This window comes from Dipodomys merriami, unplaced genomic scaffold (assembly GCF_024711535.1).
Source record: "Dipodomys merriami isolate MVZ:Mamm:240054 unplaced genomic scaffold, mDipMer1.0.p SCAF_45, whole genome shotgun sequence".
Lineage (NCBI taxonomy): Eukaryota > Metazoa > Chordata > Mammalia > Rodentia > Heteromyidae > Dipodomys > Dipodomys merriami.
In genome coordinates, this window is record NW_027206013.1 from 11078439 (window position 1) to 11096265 (window position 17827).

The 17827-nt window shown below is 43.2% G+C and overlaps 1 protein-coding gene across 8 annotated transcripts in view; it reads right to left on the reverse strand.

Annotated features, from left to right (window-relative positions):
* Nucleotides 1–1540: 1540 nt before the first annotated feature.
* Nucleotides 1541–17827, reverse strand: part of LOC138808449 (ARF GTPase-activating protein GIT2) — a 54463-nt gene continuing 38176 nt past the window's right edge. For 4 of the 8 annotated variants that reach the window (XM_069994697.1, XM_069994693.1, XM_069994696.1 and 1 more), the window contains 6 exons: nt 15870–16118; nt 14246–14335; nt 9038–9120; nt 7875–8057; nt 5442–5505; nt 1541–4709 (listed from right to left, as the gene is read on the reverse strand). In XM_069994697.1, the coding sequence (XP_069850798.1) occupies nt 4497–4709; nt 5442–5505; nt 7875–8057; nt 9038–9120; nt 14246–14335; nt 15870–16118 (882 nt within the window). In that variant the 3' untranslated portion in view covers nt 1541–4496. The remainder of the gene's footprint in view (nt 4710–5441; nt 5506–7874; nt 8058–9037; nt 9121–14245; nt 14336–15869; nt 16119–17827) is intronic. The other 4 variants (XM_069994699.1, XM_069994695.1, XM_069994698.1 and 1 more) reach the window with 1 other exon arrangement.

The following is a 17827-nucleotide window of genomic DNA, read 5'->3' on the forward strand; positions in this document are numbered from 1 at the left end:
CCTGACCTTCTGAGGCCACTTTATCAGAGAGCCTTTGTTATATGACTTCCTGATAATGACTGAGACCAACTACAGCAACAGCAACTGAGACTCACCTTCCCTGAGTCAGGATGTCACGTCTTCATGTCTCTAATTCCTCACCTGTCAGATGGAAGTAAACAATTCTTCACAGGATCCTGTGTGCCTGGCACAGAGTAAATGATTATTTCATGTTTCAAAACCATGTTTAAAAGCAGAGTACAAAAGTACATGTGAGGTCCTTGACCTACAGCATTGGGTCCAGGAATAGTGTGGGGAAGTTGGAAATGGTGGTTCCAGGCCCATCGGAGCTGTGAAGTCTGAAGCCCTGCAAGGATCCTTGGAAGCCCTGCCCAGGAGGCTGCCTTGGGGTAAGCTGCTGGTTCTGGGCCCCAGACAAGCTGGACCACACAGGAAAGATGCTCTACTTTCTCCAGACTACTTGCTCAGAAAAGGCCCTGAGATTGTCGGGTCCTAACCCCACCCTTTCCATCTGGAAGAAGAGAGCCAAAGCCATCAGTCTCCAGAAGACTGCTGGTGCCTGTGGGTGGCCCTGACAAGCCCAGATCCACACATCCATTTGTATAACAAGACCTTCTCTAAAAGTGAAAATAGACTCAAGGGCCTTAACAGATGGAACTAATTCTATGAGTTCCTTACTTGCTGGGAAAGGGGTAAGGACACATATACTGGACTGGCTTGGGATAGAGATCCAAGGCGAAAGCCTGGCGCCGGTGACTCACGCCTCTAATCCTAGCTACTCAAGAGGCTGAGATCTGAAGATTGCGGTTCAAAGCCAGACCAGGCAGGAAAATCCATGAGACTCATCTCCAATTAACCACCAGAAAACTGGAAATGGTGCTGTGGCTCAAGTGGCATAGTGCTCACCTTGAGCTGAAGAGTTGAGGAACAGCACCCAGGCCCAGAGTTCAAGCCCCATGACCGACAAAAACAAACAAACAAAAAAACCCAAGGCAAAGAACTAGTATCCCAATGCAGGACTTCCTGCAATCCTAGCAACTGTGGAGATGGAGGCAAGAATTCAAGGCTGGGGGCGGGGGAGAAGCGCTGGGGGCGGGGGAGAGGGGAGTGGGAAGGGATTGTAAGGGGAAACAGAGGAGGCGACAATGCTTGAATGTTTGCTCATGTAATTGTAACACCTCTGTATGGTATTTTCACAATTAAAAAAAAAAAAAAAAGAAATGAAGGCCAACCTGGACTAACACAAAGTGAGACTCTGTCCAAAAAATCCCCCTACATGTCAAGCATAAAGGAATAGAAAGCTGGGAGCTCCAAAGGAGAGGAAAGTTAGACACTATCTCATTAAAGATGGCGTGATACAGGCTGGAGATGTGGTTCAAGTGGTAGAACACCTGCTTACCAAGTACAAGGCCCTTAATTCAGTCCCAATACCTCCAGATAAAAAGGAAGAAAAAAGATGAGGTTATGTGAGAGTTCCTCCCACACTTCCACTCAGTACTGGAAACGTCTCTACCAGCTGGCAGGAGGCACATGACCACAATGACACTTACAGAGCCTGTTTATTGCATAACTAGGAGGCATAAATTCCAAAACGATTTTACAACACAAGGTACAATAGTTACAGGAATAGGATGTACAATAAAAATGAGAGATAAGTACAGAATAATGAGTGACACAGATAAACACGTTTGAATAAAAGGCATCTCATTTTTTCCTATGCAGCATTTTCTTTTGTAAGAACAAGGATTGCCTTCAACCAGGACAAGGAAGAAAAGAAAGACTGCTGTCAAGGATGAAAACATGCTAGTTCCGCTCTCAGTTCTGTGAGTGAAGCTGCTGACTTGTGCGTTTACAGTTCCAATTGCATAAATACTATACTTGATCTTTGGGCCCAATCCACTGTTCTTTGGCAAATTAGAACTATCTGTATTCCGAGATGGAAGATGATTTGGGGGAAAGGAGCGTGGGGCCCAGTGTCAGTTCATAAAGTGCACCTCTGTCCTATCAGCTTACAGAGCAAGTCATGTGGCAGGGATGGAGAATCAAGAATAAAGTGTTTTAAAAAATCTCACAGGATGTAGAGCTGGCTTGTACAAGGCTATGGAATCCCTGTGCAAGGGTGGTCAAGACAAATGTTCAGACAAGTTGTGAGCCCAGCCTCAGAATATGCTACAGAACTATGCAGGGCCCAAAGGACTCTCACCCCTCTTGCCACTGCTTGTCACTCCATATGGGAACTTCGGCCTGGGGTTTGGACTTGTGAGTTAACCAAGAAAACTGTATTCTCATGCTGGAAACTCTGTGATCCCTATGTGCTTTGACTTTTTCTCAGGGCACAATGACATACTGTAGCAGGTTCTATTGTTCAGGAAAGACTGCTTTACCTTTTCCCAGAAGCCTCTTCCTCCCCTAGAGGCTAGGATTGCCACTGGGCTTTCCCCAGGAACCCCAAGGAGCCTGATAGAAAGGAAAGCAGGTTCATGAAGCATGCAGAAAAGGTTATCAGATAGTGCTTGAGCTTAAGGTAGGACACCCTTGTAGAAGGCATCTTCTAGGAGTGATGCGGCACTTGGGGCTGTGAGGACAGGTAAGTGGACAAGACTTCAGGGGATATGGGACTTTCCCACACTACCTCCCGTGTAGCCAAACTGGCAGGAGTATCCATACACCACAACTCAATAAACTCGACACCACAGTTTGGTGCTACTTTTACAACAGCAGTTCGGTCAAGCTATAGGAGTGTTTTACAAGTCAGTTTTGTGGGGAAAAAAAAAAGGCTCATTTGCATACAGTGAGGTGACAAGTACTCCTCACTTTGACTTCTTCACAAAGACTGAAGTCTATAGGTAAAGAGAGAGCTGACAGTAACTTCAGAGGAAGCCAGGCCCTGGTACTGACCAGCTTATGTAGGCCACAACAGAGGCTGTGAGGCCCACAGGCCATGGCTTACCTGTGCCTGTTCTATGACCATATCCAGACTGGCTGCAAACATTTCTAACTAAAAAGATAACACCAAAAGTGTCCAGATTACTGCTGTCATTTGGGAAGAAAAAAAAAAAAAAAACAGAACAACAAAAAACAAAGCACTGGCAACCCCAGAGATGTTTTTCTACCAACGAAAGGAGTGGGGGAGCTGCTGCACTGCTTTCTGTGCCTGTGTTATGTGTTTGGCTCACTTCATTTCTGCACATTATCTGGTCAATCAGGTCAGGGACTGAGTTATAGCTATACAAAGCTACTGCAATAAGCAGGGACAGGAATGTGCCTAACATTCAGAACAAGAAAGGGCCTTTGGCTAAATTAAATAAGTCTGCACACAGTCAACCTCTGCTCTTTCACAGTTTACCTACCCCTAACCATTTTTTTTTTCCTGCAGTGTTGGGGATGGAACCCACGGCTTTATGCATGCTACACACACACCATGAGGGCATTCCTAGCCCAGGAATTCTTGAAAGTTGATGTGTAATTCCTAAGTACCAGAAGGGTATGGGAAGGAATAGGGGGAAGAAGGAGGAGATAAAGTTAGATAAAGATAAACTCAGATGACTGTCTCTTACCTTGGAAGAGGTCCTTACAGATGAGGAGACATGCAAAAAGCAGCTCACATGAGGAAGCTGTAAGTGGTCAAAGGTGTTTGGATGAAAGGTACAATACAATGTCAGTTTATGGCAGTAGTATGTGAATGAATGGGTAGTAGAGATCTGCTATGGATAGACTGAAGGAATTGTCCGGTTTGGGGCAGACAGTGGGCAGAACCCTTGACAGTGGGTAGATGGGTTGTGCTCCTGCCCTGAATACGGTCAAATGGGACATGATGTGACAAAAGCTTTACAGACTCTAGGGAAATTTCAGGAAAAGGGTAAAATATGAACAGATAGAAAAACCAAGATTTTTTAAAAAGTTAAATAATAGAACACTTAACATGATACAAAATGGAACAATTCCTTGTTTCCTCTCGAGAGGTGGTTATACTATTTTTAGAAAGTGGCAAAGTCCTTTCTCTACATACATGCTTGGAGATACCCCAAACTTAAAGAGATTTTGCAGTAGGTTGGAAAATTCACTTATTGCACGATGCTTGTTAGAGAAAAGATAATGTTTTTTTTTTTAAATCCAACTTTGTCAAGAAAATGTTTTAGTAAAAATCCCACTTATAGTTTTACACATACACTGGAAGTTTTAAGGGATGGAAAAGTTTAACAAACTCTGAGCGATGGAACTATTTCTGAATGTATATGCTCATGATCTCAACACTTGCTGACAATACAACTCCAGGAACTTAACTGGAAAACAGGCACAAAATAAGGCAAGTGGGTTAAATTAATAGTTGAAAATTTGTTAGAAAACATGCAAAAATAATACTGAGTTTTCTCTTAAAAAGTTTTCTTAAATTGTCATTAAATGCTTGTTCTTGTAAAAATCTGAAGAGTTCCATGTTGAAATTTGAAGTCAGACTTAAAAAAGCCTAGAAAATAGAAGGGACAGCACCCCGGTGTTCAATTGTTGTTCTCTTTGGTGGTGATGGTGACCAGCTGTTTGGCCGCCTTGGCAATGTCGTATGCACACTGGATGACCTGCTGGGTGACCAGCTGCACGTCTGTGGGTGAGCCAGATTCCCCTGGGAGGGCCTTCTTGCACTCTGACTGGAGCCGGTAGGCACTGGATGTCAGTAAACGAAGGGAAGTCCTCACCGTGTCAGATTTGGGTTTCTAAACAGAAAAACACAGTCATTTACCATAGTCTGCAGGGTAGACATCTGGCAGCAAGGGAAGCCTACTCCTGAAAATAACTCAAGTTGTTCCCTACAAAGAGGCAATTTTGCGGTACACTTTTTTTTCAGGGGGAAGGGGGCTTGAACTCAGGGCCTGGGCGCTGTCCTTGAGCTCTTCTGCTCAAGACCAGCGCTCTACCACTTTAAGCCACAGCGCCACTTCCAGTTTTCTGGTGGTTAGAGACTCATGGACTTTCCTAACCAGACTGGCTTTGAACCACCATCCTCAGATCTCAACCTCCAGAGTAGCTAGTATTACAGGCGTAAGCCACCAGTGCCTGGCTGCACTCTTTCAATAGAGATGTTTTAAAGACTGCTAGCTTGGTAGCCCACAGTATGAGAGATGAAGAAATAAGCTGACTCAAAGGCCAAAGTATACTCTGGTAACCACTACTGCATGCTATTTTGAGCAAGTTTTTAAAAACTAACTTTGTAGACTACATATTCCAAGTCATTTTTTTTTATTCTATTCATGCTTTCTTTGCCTTTTGTATTTGACTGGTACATCCTTATTTTAATCAATATTCATGTAGAATAAAGCTCTAAATAGTACTATTTACATATTAAAAACCTATGTACTATAGAAAGGGTAATATCAAAGACCATAAAAACATTTCTTGCAGTTTTCTTAAAGGCTCTAGAGCGAGCGAGAGAGTAGGAAGCAACTTACTTTGGGGAACAAGACTGCCATTTCTGTAACAGCGCCATGTATCCTCTCAGAGCAGGGAGTATAGCTGCAAAGTATCAGAGAGATCACTCAAAGACAGAACGATGTGGAGGCAGAGTTCTCAGGGGCTCCCACACATTCCTCTTATGTTCCTTTATTGTACAGGAATGTATGAAGTCCAGGATGCTGACTGAGGCAGGGACCTGACTGCGTGGTGTCCCACACCTACAGAAGGTACACATTTCAAAGCAAGGTCCTCATCCTTTCACGGAAGTTCCTTCAACCTGATAAAACAGTCTCCAAAGATGAAATGTGGCAGTTTACAGCATTAGCCAGGTGAAGCCACAAAATGGTCCATAAAGGCATTCATACCTTAAATTGGTCATTTATTTCTCACATTTCATCTTCCTAATTTCTAGAAATAGAAAAAAACTAGCCAAGGACTTCAATGCCAAAGACCACAAACATGAAAAAAAGACTAAAGAAATTTTTCTCTTGTAAGTGAAGCCGACCTTCAATACCCATGTGCTATTTAACCAATGGCCACTTGTAAATTCCTTTCATTCAAAGATATCTAAGTTGCTAGGGATGAAAATCTTTACCTCCTGGAAAGGGAGAACATTGAGGTCTGCTTCACATATTTGTGACACTTATCTATGGTCCCCAAGAGCGCCATCAGCATATATTGACAAGCTCTAAAAAACTGACTGGCCTCATGCTTCTTTCCACACAAGCCTGGTCCTCCAGGGACCAGACCCCCTGTAACATCCCCACAGCTCTGTGAGGTCGGATCACTCTCATACTCACTTTTTTTCAAATAAGAAAATTGAAACTCAGAGAGGAGAAAATGCCCTAGACACACAGAAGTGAGAAAAGGGCTCAGCTCTAGCCTGGTGACAGTGCTGGAGCCTGGCTCCTCACAGCAGTGATACACAAGGCTCACATCTCCCTTTATAGCCAGCCTCTTTCTACTCATGCCTGGTGATCTGACTTGGGCTGAGAAAAGAACTGAGATTTTACTTTCATCTGCCAAGCAGCAGATGGGGCTAATTTTCTGCACCTTCAAGATCTAGGCTTTAGTACAACATGAAGTTGTAAATGAGAGCATCTCGGATGTATAAGTAACCAGAGATTTTTAACACAACTTGAACAATTTATAGGATATAAATTCTCTAGATCATGGGCTGGGAAGGTGGCTCAGTGGTAGCGCACTTGCCTTGCATGCCTGAGGCCCTGGGTTCGATTCCTCAGCACCACATAAGCAAAAAGAAAAAAAGCCAGAAGTGGTGCTGTGGCTCAAGTGGTAGAGCGCTAGCCTTGAGCTGAAGAGCTGAGGGACAGCACCCAGGCCCAGAGTTCAGGCCCCACGACCAGACCCCCCCACCCCCCCCCCCCGCCAAAAAATACTCTAGATCAATCCTGGTTTTAAAACCAGAATTTTGAACCAAGCACTATAACTTTAGGGGAAATATACATATATTTCAGAGTGGATACAATGTATGCTAAGCACCTTTTTAGTTTGAAACAGCAGCACAGCAATTCTGAAACTGTGGACAATCAAAAGAAGAACACACTGTGAAGTGGGGAGTACTTGAGAAGGAGTCATTCATGGCCCGACATCACTTTAACACTGTCCTATTTACACTGCAGAAAGCTGTGAACAGTGAGTGACACTGTGCCTGGGTGAGTAACTGTTTTCTCAGACCCAGTGGGACGATGTTTTTGTCCAGATCCACTGTGGAAAGCTAGAATGCCATGCAGATCAGTTCACAACTTAGCAGAATTCTTGGAGAACAAAAGGATCCATCAGAGCAGGGGTCAGTCCTTCCTTATGGGAAGGCAGGGAGCCTTCCAAATCTTCATGTCCACACCATACCCAAGGGAACCAGATAGGAAGAGATAAGGCTCCTTTCATGACTCAGTCTGTCTCAGCAACCCATCCCTAGCTGAGGGCAACCCTTGAGAATTAGGGTTCTTTCTGTCCTCAATACACAGAGTATTGCTTATCTAGATCTATCATCTAGATGTATTTCTAGATGCACCTATTTTCTGAGCTTCATAAAATGAAAACAAAAATACCATGTAAAAAAATCCAAACAAGGGGCTGGGAAGGTGGCTCAGTGGTAGAGTGCTTGCCTTGCATGCATGAGGCTCTGGGTTCAATTCCCTGGCACCACACAAGCAGAAAAAGTGGCACTGTGGCTCAAGTTGTAGAGTGCTAGTCTTGAACTGAAGAGCTGAGGGACAGTGGCCAGGCCCAAAGTTCAGGGCCCATACTGACAAAAAATCCAAACATTAAAAGCAAGCTTACATATTTGTTAAGTTTTCATGTGCCTCAAAGCCAGCAAATTGAAAGTAATCCCCATTCAGAACTTGAGCAGCACCCCTTTTGAAGCAGAAATGCACCTCTCCCAGGCCAGGACTGTAGCCCCTCACCTGTCATGCTTGTTTTCCTGGGCTGCTCTTAGGAGCTCCTGTATGTTTTTGGTGATCTGTTCAGTTTTCCGGATGACATCTTCAGTGCTGGGGAGCATGGGGCTTATATGGGGTTCTGCCAAGTCTGGCACTGAGCAATCACCTGGCCATACCATGCTCCGTTGCCTTCCCTTCCGGCTTGACCTGTGAACGGTAAAGAGGTGTGCCTCAGTTTTAAGGCGCTCATCTTTTCCATTGGCCATTTTTCCAATAGGCCATTTTTATTGTTTATCTTGTCTAACAGCAAGCTCAAAAGGCCTTACTTCACCAACTAGCAGCTACAACTCACTTGCATAGGACAAAGAGGGGAAAATGGAGAGCAAGTAGAGTAGAGAGGGTATGTTATTATATAATAAATTCATCTGCAGTTGAGCCCATTTTGGGGGGGGCATCAATATACAATGTAAACTGATGTCAGCAATGCAGTATTCTGGGCAATGGTGGCTCACACCAGTAATCCTACTCAGGAGGCTGAGATTTGAAGACTGAGGTTCAAAGCCAGTGGAGGCAGGAAATTCCATGGGACTCTTATCTCCAATTAACTAGCAAAAAGCAGAAGTGAAAGTGTAGCTCAGTGGTAGAGCACTAGCCTTGAGGAAAAAAAGCTCAGGAACAGCAACCATGCCCTGAGTTCAAGCCCCAGTACTGGCACAAAACAAACAATACAGTACTGTCTTTTGAGTACACTAGGTATCTAGAGACAGTTCTAGTATCCCAATAAAAGGACACAAAGGCCAGGCGCTCATGCCTGTAATCCTAGCTACGCAGGAGGCTGAGATCTGAGGACTGTGGTTTAAAGCCAGCCCTGGAAGGAATTCATGAAACTCTTATCTCCAATAACCACCAGAAAACTGGAAGTGGGGCTGTGGTTCAAGTGGTAGAGCTCTAGCCTTAAGCTGAAGAGCTGAGCGACAGTGCCCAGGCCCAAAATTCAGGCCAACAACAACAATAACAACAACAAAAGGACACAAAGCTCCTGTGGCAATAATGAACAGTGAAAGGACCTAAACTATAAATATACATTGGAGTAGTCTGAAAATAGGGACAAAGGGTATGGGTGGCCAAGGCCTGGCAGGTGTCTGGCACTCCTCAGCCTGTTCTCAAGCACACTTTCCCTGCTATACCCCATGTCATCTGGCTCCATGTCATTGGGAGTGTTGTCATAGTCACTTTCAGGTGTGCTGTTCTGCTTCTCCAGCCTGGAAGCCTACAAGAAAGAGAAGGGGCCCCCGTGAGTTTAGAACATGAGACACTTCAGAATTGTCCCAGAGCAGCATTCCCTGTGAGGCTACATGACCTTCATACCCAGAGTTCACTTGGAAACCCTTTTCACTCTTAGATCAGAGGTTAATCTATCAACAGATCCTCGGTACAAACTAATAAACTGACACAGGCATGCAAGGCTGTCTCCTTTAGTTCTGAAAGGAATATAGAGTTTATAACACAATGAGATGCAGTTAATAAGCAAACACACTAGTACTTAGCTGACCACAGACCTTCAGAGATCAAAGCTACCTACAGATAATCTGGATTTTCCCCAGGTAAGAAAGGAAGGACCACAAAAACTGGCTGGCCATGGAAGACACAAAGCCAGCAGAATAAGAGACAGCCTATACAAAGATTTCAATATTCAGTGCCCAAGGCTCAGGTGACTGCCACTATTTATTTATTTACTTATGTATGTATGTATGTCATGGGGCCTGAACTCTGGGCGTGGGCACTGTCTCTCAGCTCTTCAGCTCAAGACTAGAGCTCTACCACTTGAGCCTCAGTGCCACTTTCGGCTTTTTCTGTGTACATGGTGCTGAGGAATGGACCCAGGGCCTCATACATGCTAGGCAAGCACTCTACCACTGAGCCATCTTCCCAGACCTACTGCCACTATTTAAAACACAAAGAACATGTGTAGAGACAGTTTTGGGGAGGTATCAAGAAAACTGGCACTTGGGTTATAGTGTTTGTAAGCCAGAATGGATGATCCCATTATATTTGAGTATAACTCACTTTTATCTGTGTCCAAAAATATCCCTTGAAACAGTGTTCAAAACAACTGTACAGGTTCAAAAATGGGATATAGATTTAAAGGCAACATTTTAAAAATGTTTTGGACAAATGATAGCACTACTACCAATGAAATGTGAAAGGGAACACATTTTGCTGAAGGGAACTGTTTTAGTTCTATAGTGTTTAGTGAAAACTCTTTTCCCTCAGCATTCATTTTAGCTATGTTTGAGTTTGTTTTCAACTAGAAAAGAAACTGGTATAAGCTGACTCAAAACTTAAAAGTGATTACCTTGCAAAGTACAAGTATGAGCTACTTCTCAGCTCTATACCTTAAATTTAATCCCAGTTAATCAAAATGTGCAAAGATAGAACTTTACAGACATCATAGTAAAACAGAGCTAAGGCTCTATGAGAGAAGAGCTTTGTTCAAGCACTTGGACAAACAAGGGGTCTCATCCAGAGGCCATTGGAGGAACTCAGTTTCGGAAAGTCTACAGATAGAGAAGGTCTGACTTTTTGTTCTTAAGTGATAATGCATTCTGGCCTTCTCAAAGTCCTATGGGTACTGGCCAGCCCCAGCCCACATTCTACTTCCTCTTCCTATCATCTCTCTTTTCCTCCCAGGGCAGAGACCATTCTTTCTGCTGAGGCTTTTCATGCATCCTGGAGATGTTCTACTTAATCCTCACTCACATAATAGAGGACACACTAAAACTTAATGTGACTTCTCTAACTGCTCAAATTTACCTGGCAAATGATTAAAAGTTTTGTCTTAAGAGACAGATGAGGAGTTTACAAAGCTAAATTCTGTAACCAGTTCTACTTCACTAGTTGCCTGATTTTGATCTGGCTTTATAGGTGAGTCAGAGGGCTGCTAGCTACTGAGGCTTGAATGAAAGAGCACAAGGTCACATGTCCATGGTCCATCATGTTCAGTACAGGGATGGTGAGACAAGGGTCTTCTGGACATAGTCTCAGACCCCTAACCCCAAACCTTCTTACCTTTCAAATTTATTTTAAAATTGCACTTAAATAAACTGTAAAAGTGACTCAGAGCTGTTCCAGCAGGAGGGAATCTAGAAAATAGAATTAACTGCCCTCAAATTCCACCTTTATTTATTTATTTTTTGGTCTGTTTTTGGTGCCAATCCTGGGGATTGAACTCAGGGGCCTGGATGCTGTCCCTGAGCTGCTTTCGCTCACAGCAAGTGGCTCTACCACTTGAGCCACAGTTCTACTTCAGGCTTTTTGGTAGTTAGAGCTAAGAGTCTCATGGACTTTCCTGTCCAGGCTGGCTTCAAACCATGATCCTCAGATCTCAGCCTTCTGAGTAGCCAGGACTACAGATGTGTGCCAGCAGCAGCTGTGGGTTTTGTTTTGTTTTTTTTTGTTTTTGCCATTGTGGGGCTTGAACTCTGGGCCTGGACGCTGTCCTTGAGCTCTTCAGCTCAAGGCTAGCACTCTACACTTGAGCCACAGAGCCACTTCCAGTTTTCTGAGTGGTTTATTGGAGAAAAGAATGTCACAGACTTTCCTGCCCAGGCTGGCTTTGAACCGCAATCCTCCTATCTCAACCTCCTGAGGAGCTAGGATTATAAGCATGAGCCACTGGTGCCCTACTTTTTTGTTTTTAAGACCAAAGACTGAAGTCAGGGCCTTGAGAGGCAAGTGCTCTTCCACTGAGTTAAATCTCCAACCCCACTGTTTGGAGTTTTTGAGACAAGGTGTTACTATATATAGTCTAGACTGGCCTTCAACTAGTAAATATTTAAGCCTCAGCCTCATGAAGTTCCCAATTTTTATAGTGGATATTTTTACTTTCCTTGATAGAGATTTGATAATTGCAGATGAAACACATTATTCACAATGATTAAAAGTACCAAATTTCATTTAAACATTTTAAAAGAGTAACAACTTGTGTACCAACTGAAAGTACTCAGGAAATATTCCTCAAGCACAGAAAACAACTGCCCAGGAAATTAGTTACTTACATGCGAAGTCTTTCATCGTTGTCAACAAATGCATTCAGGATTTCAGTGTAGCCAGCATTGAGTTTTATGAAAATTATTGTGAACATGCAGAGCCAGGAGCTACTGGTTAAAAGTACTGCTCTCTCAAAGCTGTTAATGGAAAAGTTACCTCATAGGCTGGTGCTGGTTCGGTTTATTTAATAAATTTGCAGTTTGTTTTGAATACAAGACATGCCATAAAAATCTGAACCTGTGATGAAGATGTCAGGAACAACACAACTGATCTGTTTAAATGACTGTTTTTGTTTCTATGTGAAGTCATCTCAGCAAACAGGCCTGGCAAGATTTTTCTCCTATATTGGGATTTGAACTTTTTTTGAAATTACCAAAAAATAAAAACAAATTTAAATACCACAAAATTTCAGTGGACAAAGGTTTGCTCAACTTTAACAAAATTTCAAATGAGATACTTTGTTAGTATTTTTCTGTCTTTTTGGGTTTTTTTGGTGCCAATACCAGGGCTAGCATTCTACCACTTGATCCATACCTCCAGTCTAGTTCTTTAGCTGGTGAATTGGAGACTCTTACACTTCTTTGCTCAAGCTGGCAGAGAACAGCTGGCTTTGAACAGTGATCTCCTGAAAACCTATGGTTAGAGGTGTAAGCCATTGGCGCCTAGCTATAGTTCAGTTCCAAGGCTATGAGGACTACTACATCAAGATTTTTTGTTGTTGTTGTTGGTCATGGGGGCTTGAACTCTGGGCTTGGGCGCTATCCCTGTGCTCTTCAGCTCAAGGTGTGCGCTCTACCGCTTGGGCCATAGCACCACTTCTGTTTTCTGGTGGTTAATTGAAGATAAGAGTCTCACAGACTTTTCTGCCCCAGCTGGCTTTGAACTGTGATCCTCAGATCTCAGCCTCCTCAGTAACTAGAATTACAGGTGTGAGCCACCGGTGCCTGGCCAAGATTTTTTTTTTTCAGTACTGGATTTTGATCTTGGGATCTTATGCCTCTAGCATGGTTGTTGTGCTGGTTGTTTTTGAGACAGAGTAAGGCATGCACCTGGTCCCTGATCCACGTATTTTAAGTTTCCTGGTCATAGCTGATAGCTGTAGATAACTATAATGTGCCATCATACCAAGTTCTCAGTTGAGAAAGGGTCTGGTGAACTTTTCTGCTTGGGCTAGCCTCAAATCTCAACCCTCCCAATCTCTGGCTCCCAAGTAGCCAGGATTACAGATGTAAGCTACCCCAGTACCTGGCTAAAAATTATTTTCAATAGACTACTTCAAAGTACAGTTAGGTATCTCCAAAGGGTCTTGTCACATGCCATTGGCAATGGATCACTGGTAGGTGTGGAGGGAATGGCCAAAAGTACAGTGCAAATCCCACCTTGTCTGTAAAGGTGGCCCCAGCCACCTTCCCTCCTCTCTGCTTTAACTTCCCATCATTAAAAACACCTTATGCTGGCACCTGAATGCAAGTCTTCAAAACTTGGTCTCTTTCTATAGCTTTCCCAGGTGAATACATGCAGACATGTTCTCTTTGTGCATGAAAGCATTCTAAAAAACAAAACCCAACTACCTTTATGAAGAGGGACTATGCCACTTAAGTCCTTAGAACCCTTTACAGGACTTAGTAAAGGTAGGCAGGAGAAGCTGCTTAATAAGCTTGTGGTACTTCCTCCTCTCAAGAGGCTTAGTGGGGTCACATACCCAGCAGGCCCCAGCAGGCCAGGTCTACCCAATCAATCCAAGTCAAGTCTGATGCTCACAGCTGCCAGCACTCTTTCACTATGGTTAAGTGTGCCAATTCCGGTTCCGGAGTTTAGCTGCTAGCAGTTAAAAAAAAAATTTTTTTTACGTTTTTTTTTTTTGTGCCAGTCGTGGGGCTTGATCTCAGCCTCCTCAGTAGCTAGGATTACAGGCATGAGCCACCAGCACCTGGCAAAAAGTATGTTTTTGTGTTAGCCCAAATATAACAATATTAATGTTAACTCTAGCTCTGAATAAATTGGACAGATATTCCCTATGACAAGTATGTAACCAGCAGCCAGCTAATTTTTTGATTAAGACATTATGCTCAGAATTAATGGTATGAGATGATTTACAACCTTTTGTTAAATATGTGAAAATCAGCAGTGTGGGGTTAGAAGTGATGCTATTTCTCTACACGTATGCGTGCGTGTGTGCATGAGTGCGTGCCCGCTGTGCTGTGAGAAACCAGGAGGAAAGCTCTGCCTCATGCAGGACAGAGGGCAGTTAGCAAGGGACAGGGGCAGGAGGGTCAGCACCCAAGCACAAAGCGCCCAGGAGCTCTGCCCCTCCTCCAGAGCAGACCATTCAGAGTGTACTTAACCCTTCGGGCGCTCTCATCCCTCGACCAGGAAAGTGTGGAGGGGAAGGAAGGCAGAGACGAAGAGGAGGTCACAAGCGCACTCCTCCCAATCTAGAAGGGGAAAGAGAAACAGGCTCGGGAAAATACAAAACCAACAAACCCCTGAACGCCTACCCTGGCTGCAGGAAAAGAACCCAAGGAAACAACATACTACAACTCGGGAAGCCATGATGTTCAGACAACACAGGCTTTGAGGTGTTTAATCCCTTGGGGAAACACCTCTGGGGAAATTGTTCTCAATTTAACAGGTTTACCTTTCCTCAAAGGAAACAGTAGCACCTAGCACCTTCTTTACAATCACTGGTATTTTTTTTTAATGGATAGCATAAATTGCTGTTTCTTTCTTCAACCAGGACCAATATGAAACAAGAAACCATACAAGGGATTACAAATTGGCATACGCTATCACTCTAATCTTTAGAGGTGACAGAACTTTTGAAATGACATCCTTATATTCTAAATGTTTATGAAATAGTGTGTGGAGCTAAGAAAAGTGGCTTTTCCTAAATTGCTTTCAGTTATACCAAAGAAAGGTAATTTTCACTTAGTTCAAAGGCTCTCACTACACTAAATGTATCAAAACAATTGCCTTCCAAGTTAAACCCCAACAATCTCAAGAGCTCAAACTATGCAATCCCAGTTACATACAACAGTACTATAATTGCACTACTCTTAAGTCTGACAAAATTAAGCTAGGCTTAATTTACTAGATCATATTCTTTACTCTGCATTTACTCTGATAATTTTTGAAATGCATACAATAGCTGTTGACACTCAAAAGGATATTACTCTGAAGAAAACATTTAAAAAGTTTAAAATTTCTGTAACATTTTGCCAAAAATACATTTTTATAATAAATTCATCCTGAAGAAATATGATTTGAAAACATCAGAACATGACACTCATTGTAAAATAAGATGGTTGAGACTTTGCTTCAGAATGGTTTTTGGAGTTTCACACTTGAAAGGTGGATCCAGAGCTCTTATACCTCATCGTTATGAGATGACGAAGCCACACTTCCTCCAGGAAGAGCAGGCCAAGGATGTGGAGCTTAACCCAGCAGGTGTGGACAGGTTGTAAGGCCTGGAGCTTTCAGGATGTGCCTTAGCATGCCAAACCACAGGGACCATCTGCTCGTGAAGCATGTGAAAAGACACTCTGCATTCTAAAGGGAGCAGTTTGTAAAGAGGCACATACTATCTACCTTGAAGAAGACACTCTACTAGTGGTCTTTATTATTATTATTTGGTCAATTGTGGGGCCTGAACTCTGGGCCTGTGCGCTGTCCCTCAGCTCTTCAGCTCAAGGTTAGCACTCTACCACTTGAGCCACAGCGCTACTTCTGGCTTTTTCTGTTTATGTAGTGCTGAGGAATCAAACCCAGGGCCTCATGCATGCGAGAGGCAAGCACTCTACTACTGAGCCACATTCCCAGCCCCTGGCCTTTATAATATAGCAAATACAAGAGCAACACTTAGAGCCCAGTTTGGCAAAGCAGAGGCACAAGCTTCTGCAAGTTCAGTAGAGGGAACAGAGTAGTGAGGTTGCACAGAGTAAACATGGAAAAGCTAGTGGTATTACTTACGTGTGCAGGGAAGGGCTGGAGTCTTGTCCTGCTTTCCTCAGGATGGTTTGCTTCTCCTATTGGGAGATATGGTTTCTGACCCGATCCCGTCTCATACATGGACATGGGCCTACTGCCCCGGGCAGATGGACGTCGCTTTAAGGAGGAGTGGTTGGAAGTGTCTGGGTACTCAGAACCAGTCTGCACTTGATAGACATTGGTTGTGGCCTGTTTCCTGAGGCTCGAGTTCTCACTCTGGAGTGTTTGAAGCTGAAAGAAATGTTTGGCAGTGGGACTGTTTTTCCATAGCAAGCGGACAAAACAAACAGCAAGTAAACAAACACAACTACCAGCTTAAAACAGAACAATAACAGCTGGTTGAAGGTAAAGAAGCAACTATAAACAAGAACTCTTTCTGGAATAAATAAAATGCACTCTACTCACTTTACCATACAAGCTAATTAGTTTCATTTCTGAATGTGCGAAGAGTTGTAGTTTGGGAATTTGAAAAACTAAATGTCTAACCACTTAACATTTTGTCATGGTGGGACAGGGAAACATTTGCAGGCAAGCTGTATTCTAGATTGTTCTAAGGCTGTCTCAGGCAAGGGCCTGAGACCATTAAAACATCACTGAAGTGCTTTTCAAATGAACCCTGAGCAATTTGCAAATGCCAAGAGTGACAGCACACACCATGGAAGCAGCAGGAAGATAAGTAGGATTGCTCTGCAAAGCAAGAAAGACAATGAGTTCAGCTATGATAAATCAGATCACCTACTGCTTTCCAAAGAGCCAACAAGAAAAATTATGATCAGCAAGTTTTTATTACATAATACTCTTGGTATTCCAAACAATTCAGTGCTTTCTAAAAATTAAAGAGGGAAAACTGAATCATGGTAAGTTTGCTATATTAATAGATCACGAAGAAAACTGGAAACCTATGTAACTGCGTTAGTTTCTTCACATGAAGGAAATGTTCCACGTAGCACACTTGCTTCCCTCTGGTGATCCTTTTTTTTTTTTTTTTTTTTGGCAGGGCTGGAGTATGTGGCCTGTCTCTCCTTAGGTTTTGTCACCCAAAAACCATGAATATGGTGGTGTCAGCTTTAACAGTTTAATCTGCTTGATACCCCATCCCCATTTTAGTTAAGACACTGTCATTTGGAGGCCCTGAATGTTCTTTCCATTCCTCACATGAAGGCTGCTTCACAGTTAAGGGATCAGCAAGACTTTGTAGGGCTTGTTATCATCCAGCAATTTAAACACAAGTAGCTATGTCCATCTGCACAGGTCTGTCTCCACTGCTGCACCTTCATCTTCCATGCCATTGTGGTTTGAGTTCAGCTGTCTACTCTTAGAGAGAGAGATTGTAAACTCTGACCAATTCCCCTCCGGACCAAGGTTTAAATCCACAGGCAATCATATCTGCACCAGGAGATCCTCACTTCCCAATAGCAAACTCATGCAGTATTAACGGTCACTTTCAATTTTTATTTATAAAGCATGACCAGTGAAAAATGCACCAATACTGGCTGGTCCTCTTCATTAAATAGCATCCTTTCCAAGCAACTGTTGAATGTGAAAGATCAGAGATAAATCATGCCACGTTGTCAACTTCATTGAAAATTGTATGTAATTTTGAAATAATAACATCTTTGCTATGTACACAAATTCCTTTTTTTTTTGCCAGTCCTGGGGCTTGGACTCAAGGCCTGGGCCCTGTCCCTGAGCTTCTTTTGCTCAAGGTTAGCACTCTACCACTTGAGCTACTTCCAGCTTATTCTGAAGACTTTATTGGAGATAAGAGTCTCAGATTTTCCTGCCTGGGCTGGCTTCAAACCATGATCCTCAGATCTCAGCTTCTTGAGTAGCTAGGATTACAGTGAGCCACCAGTGCCTGAAACGAATTCCATATCTTTACTAGTGCTAAAATTATGTGGAAGTGTAGTTTCCTGCCTCTTGTATAGAAAGAGATCTTC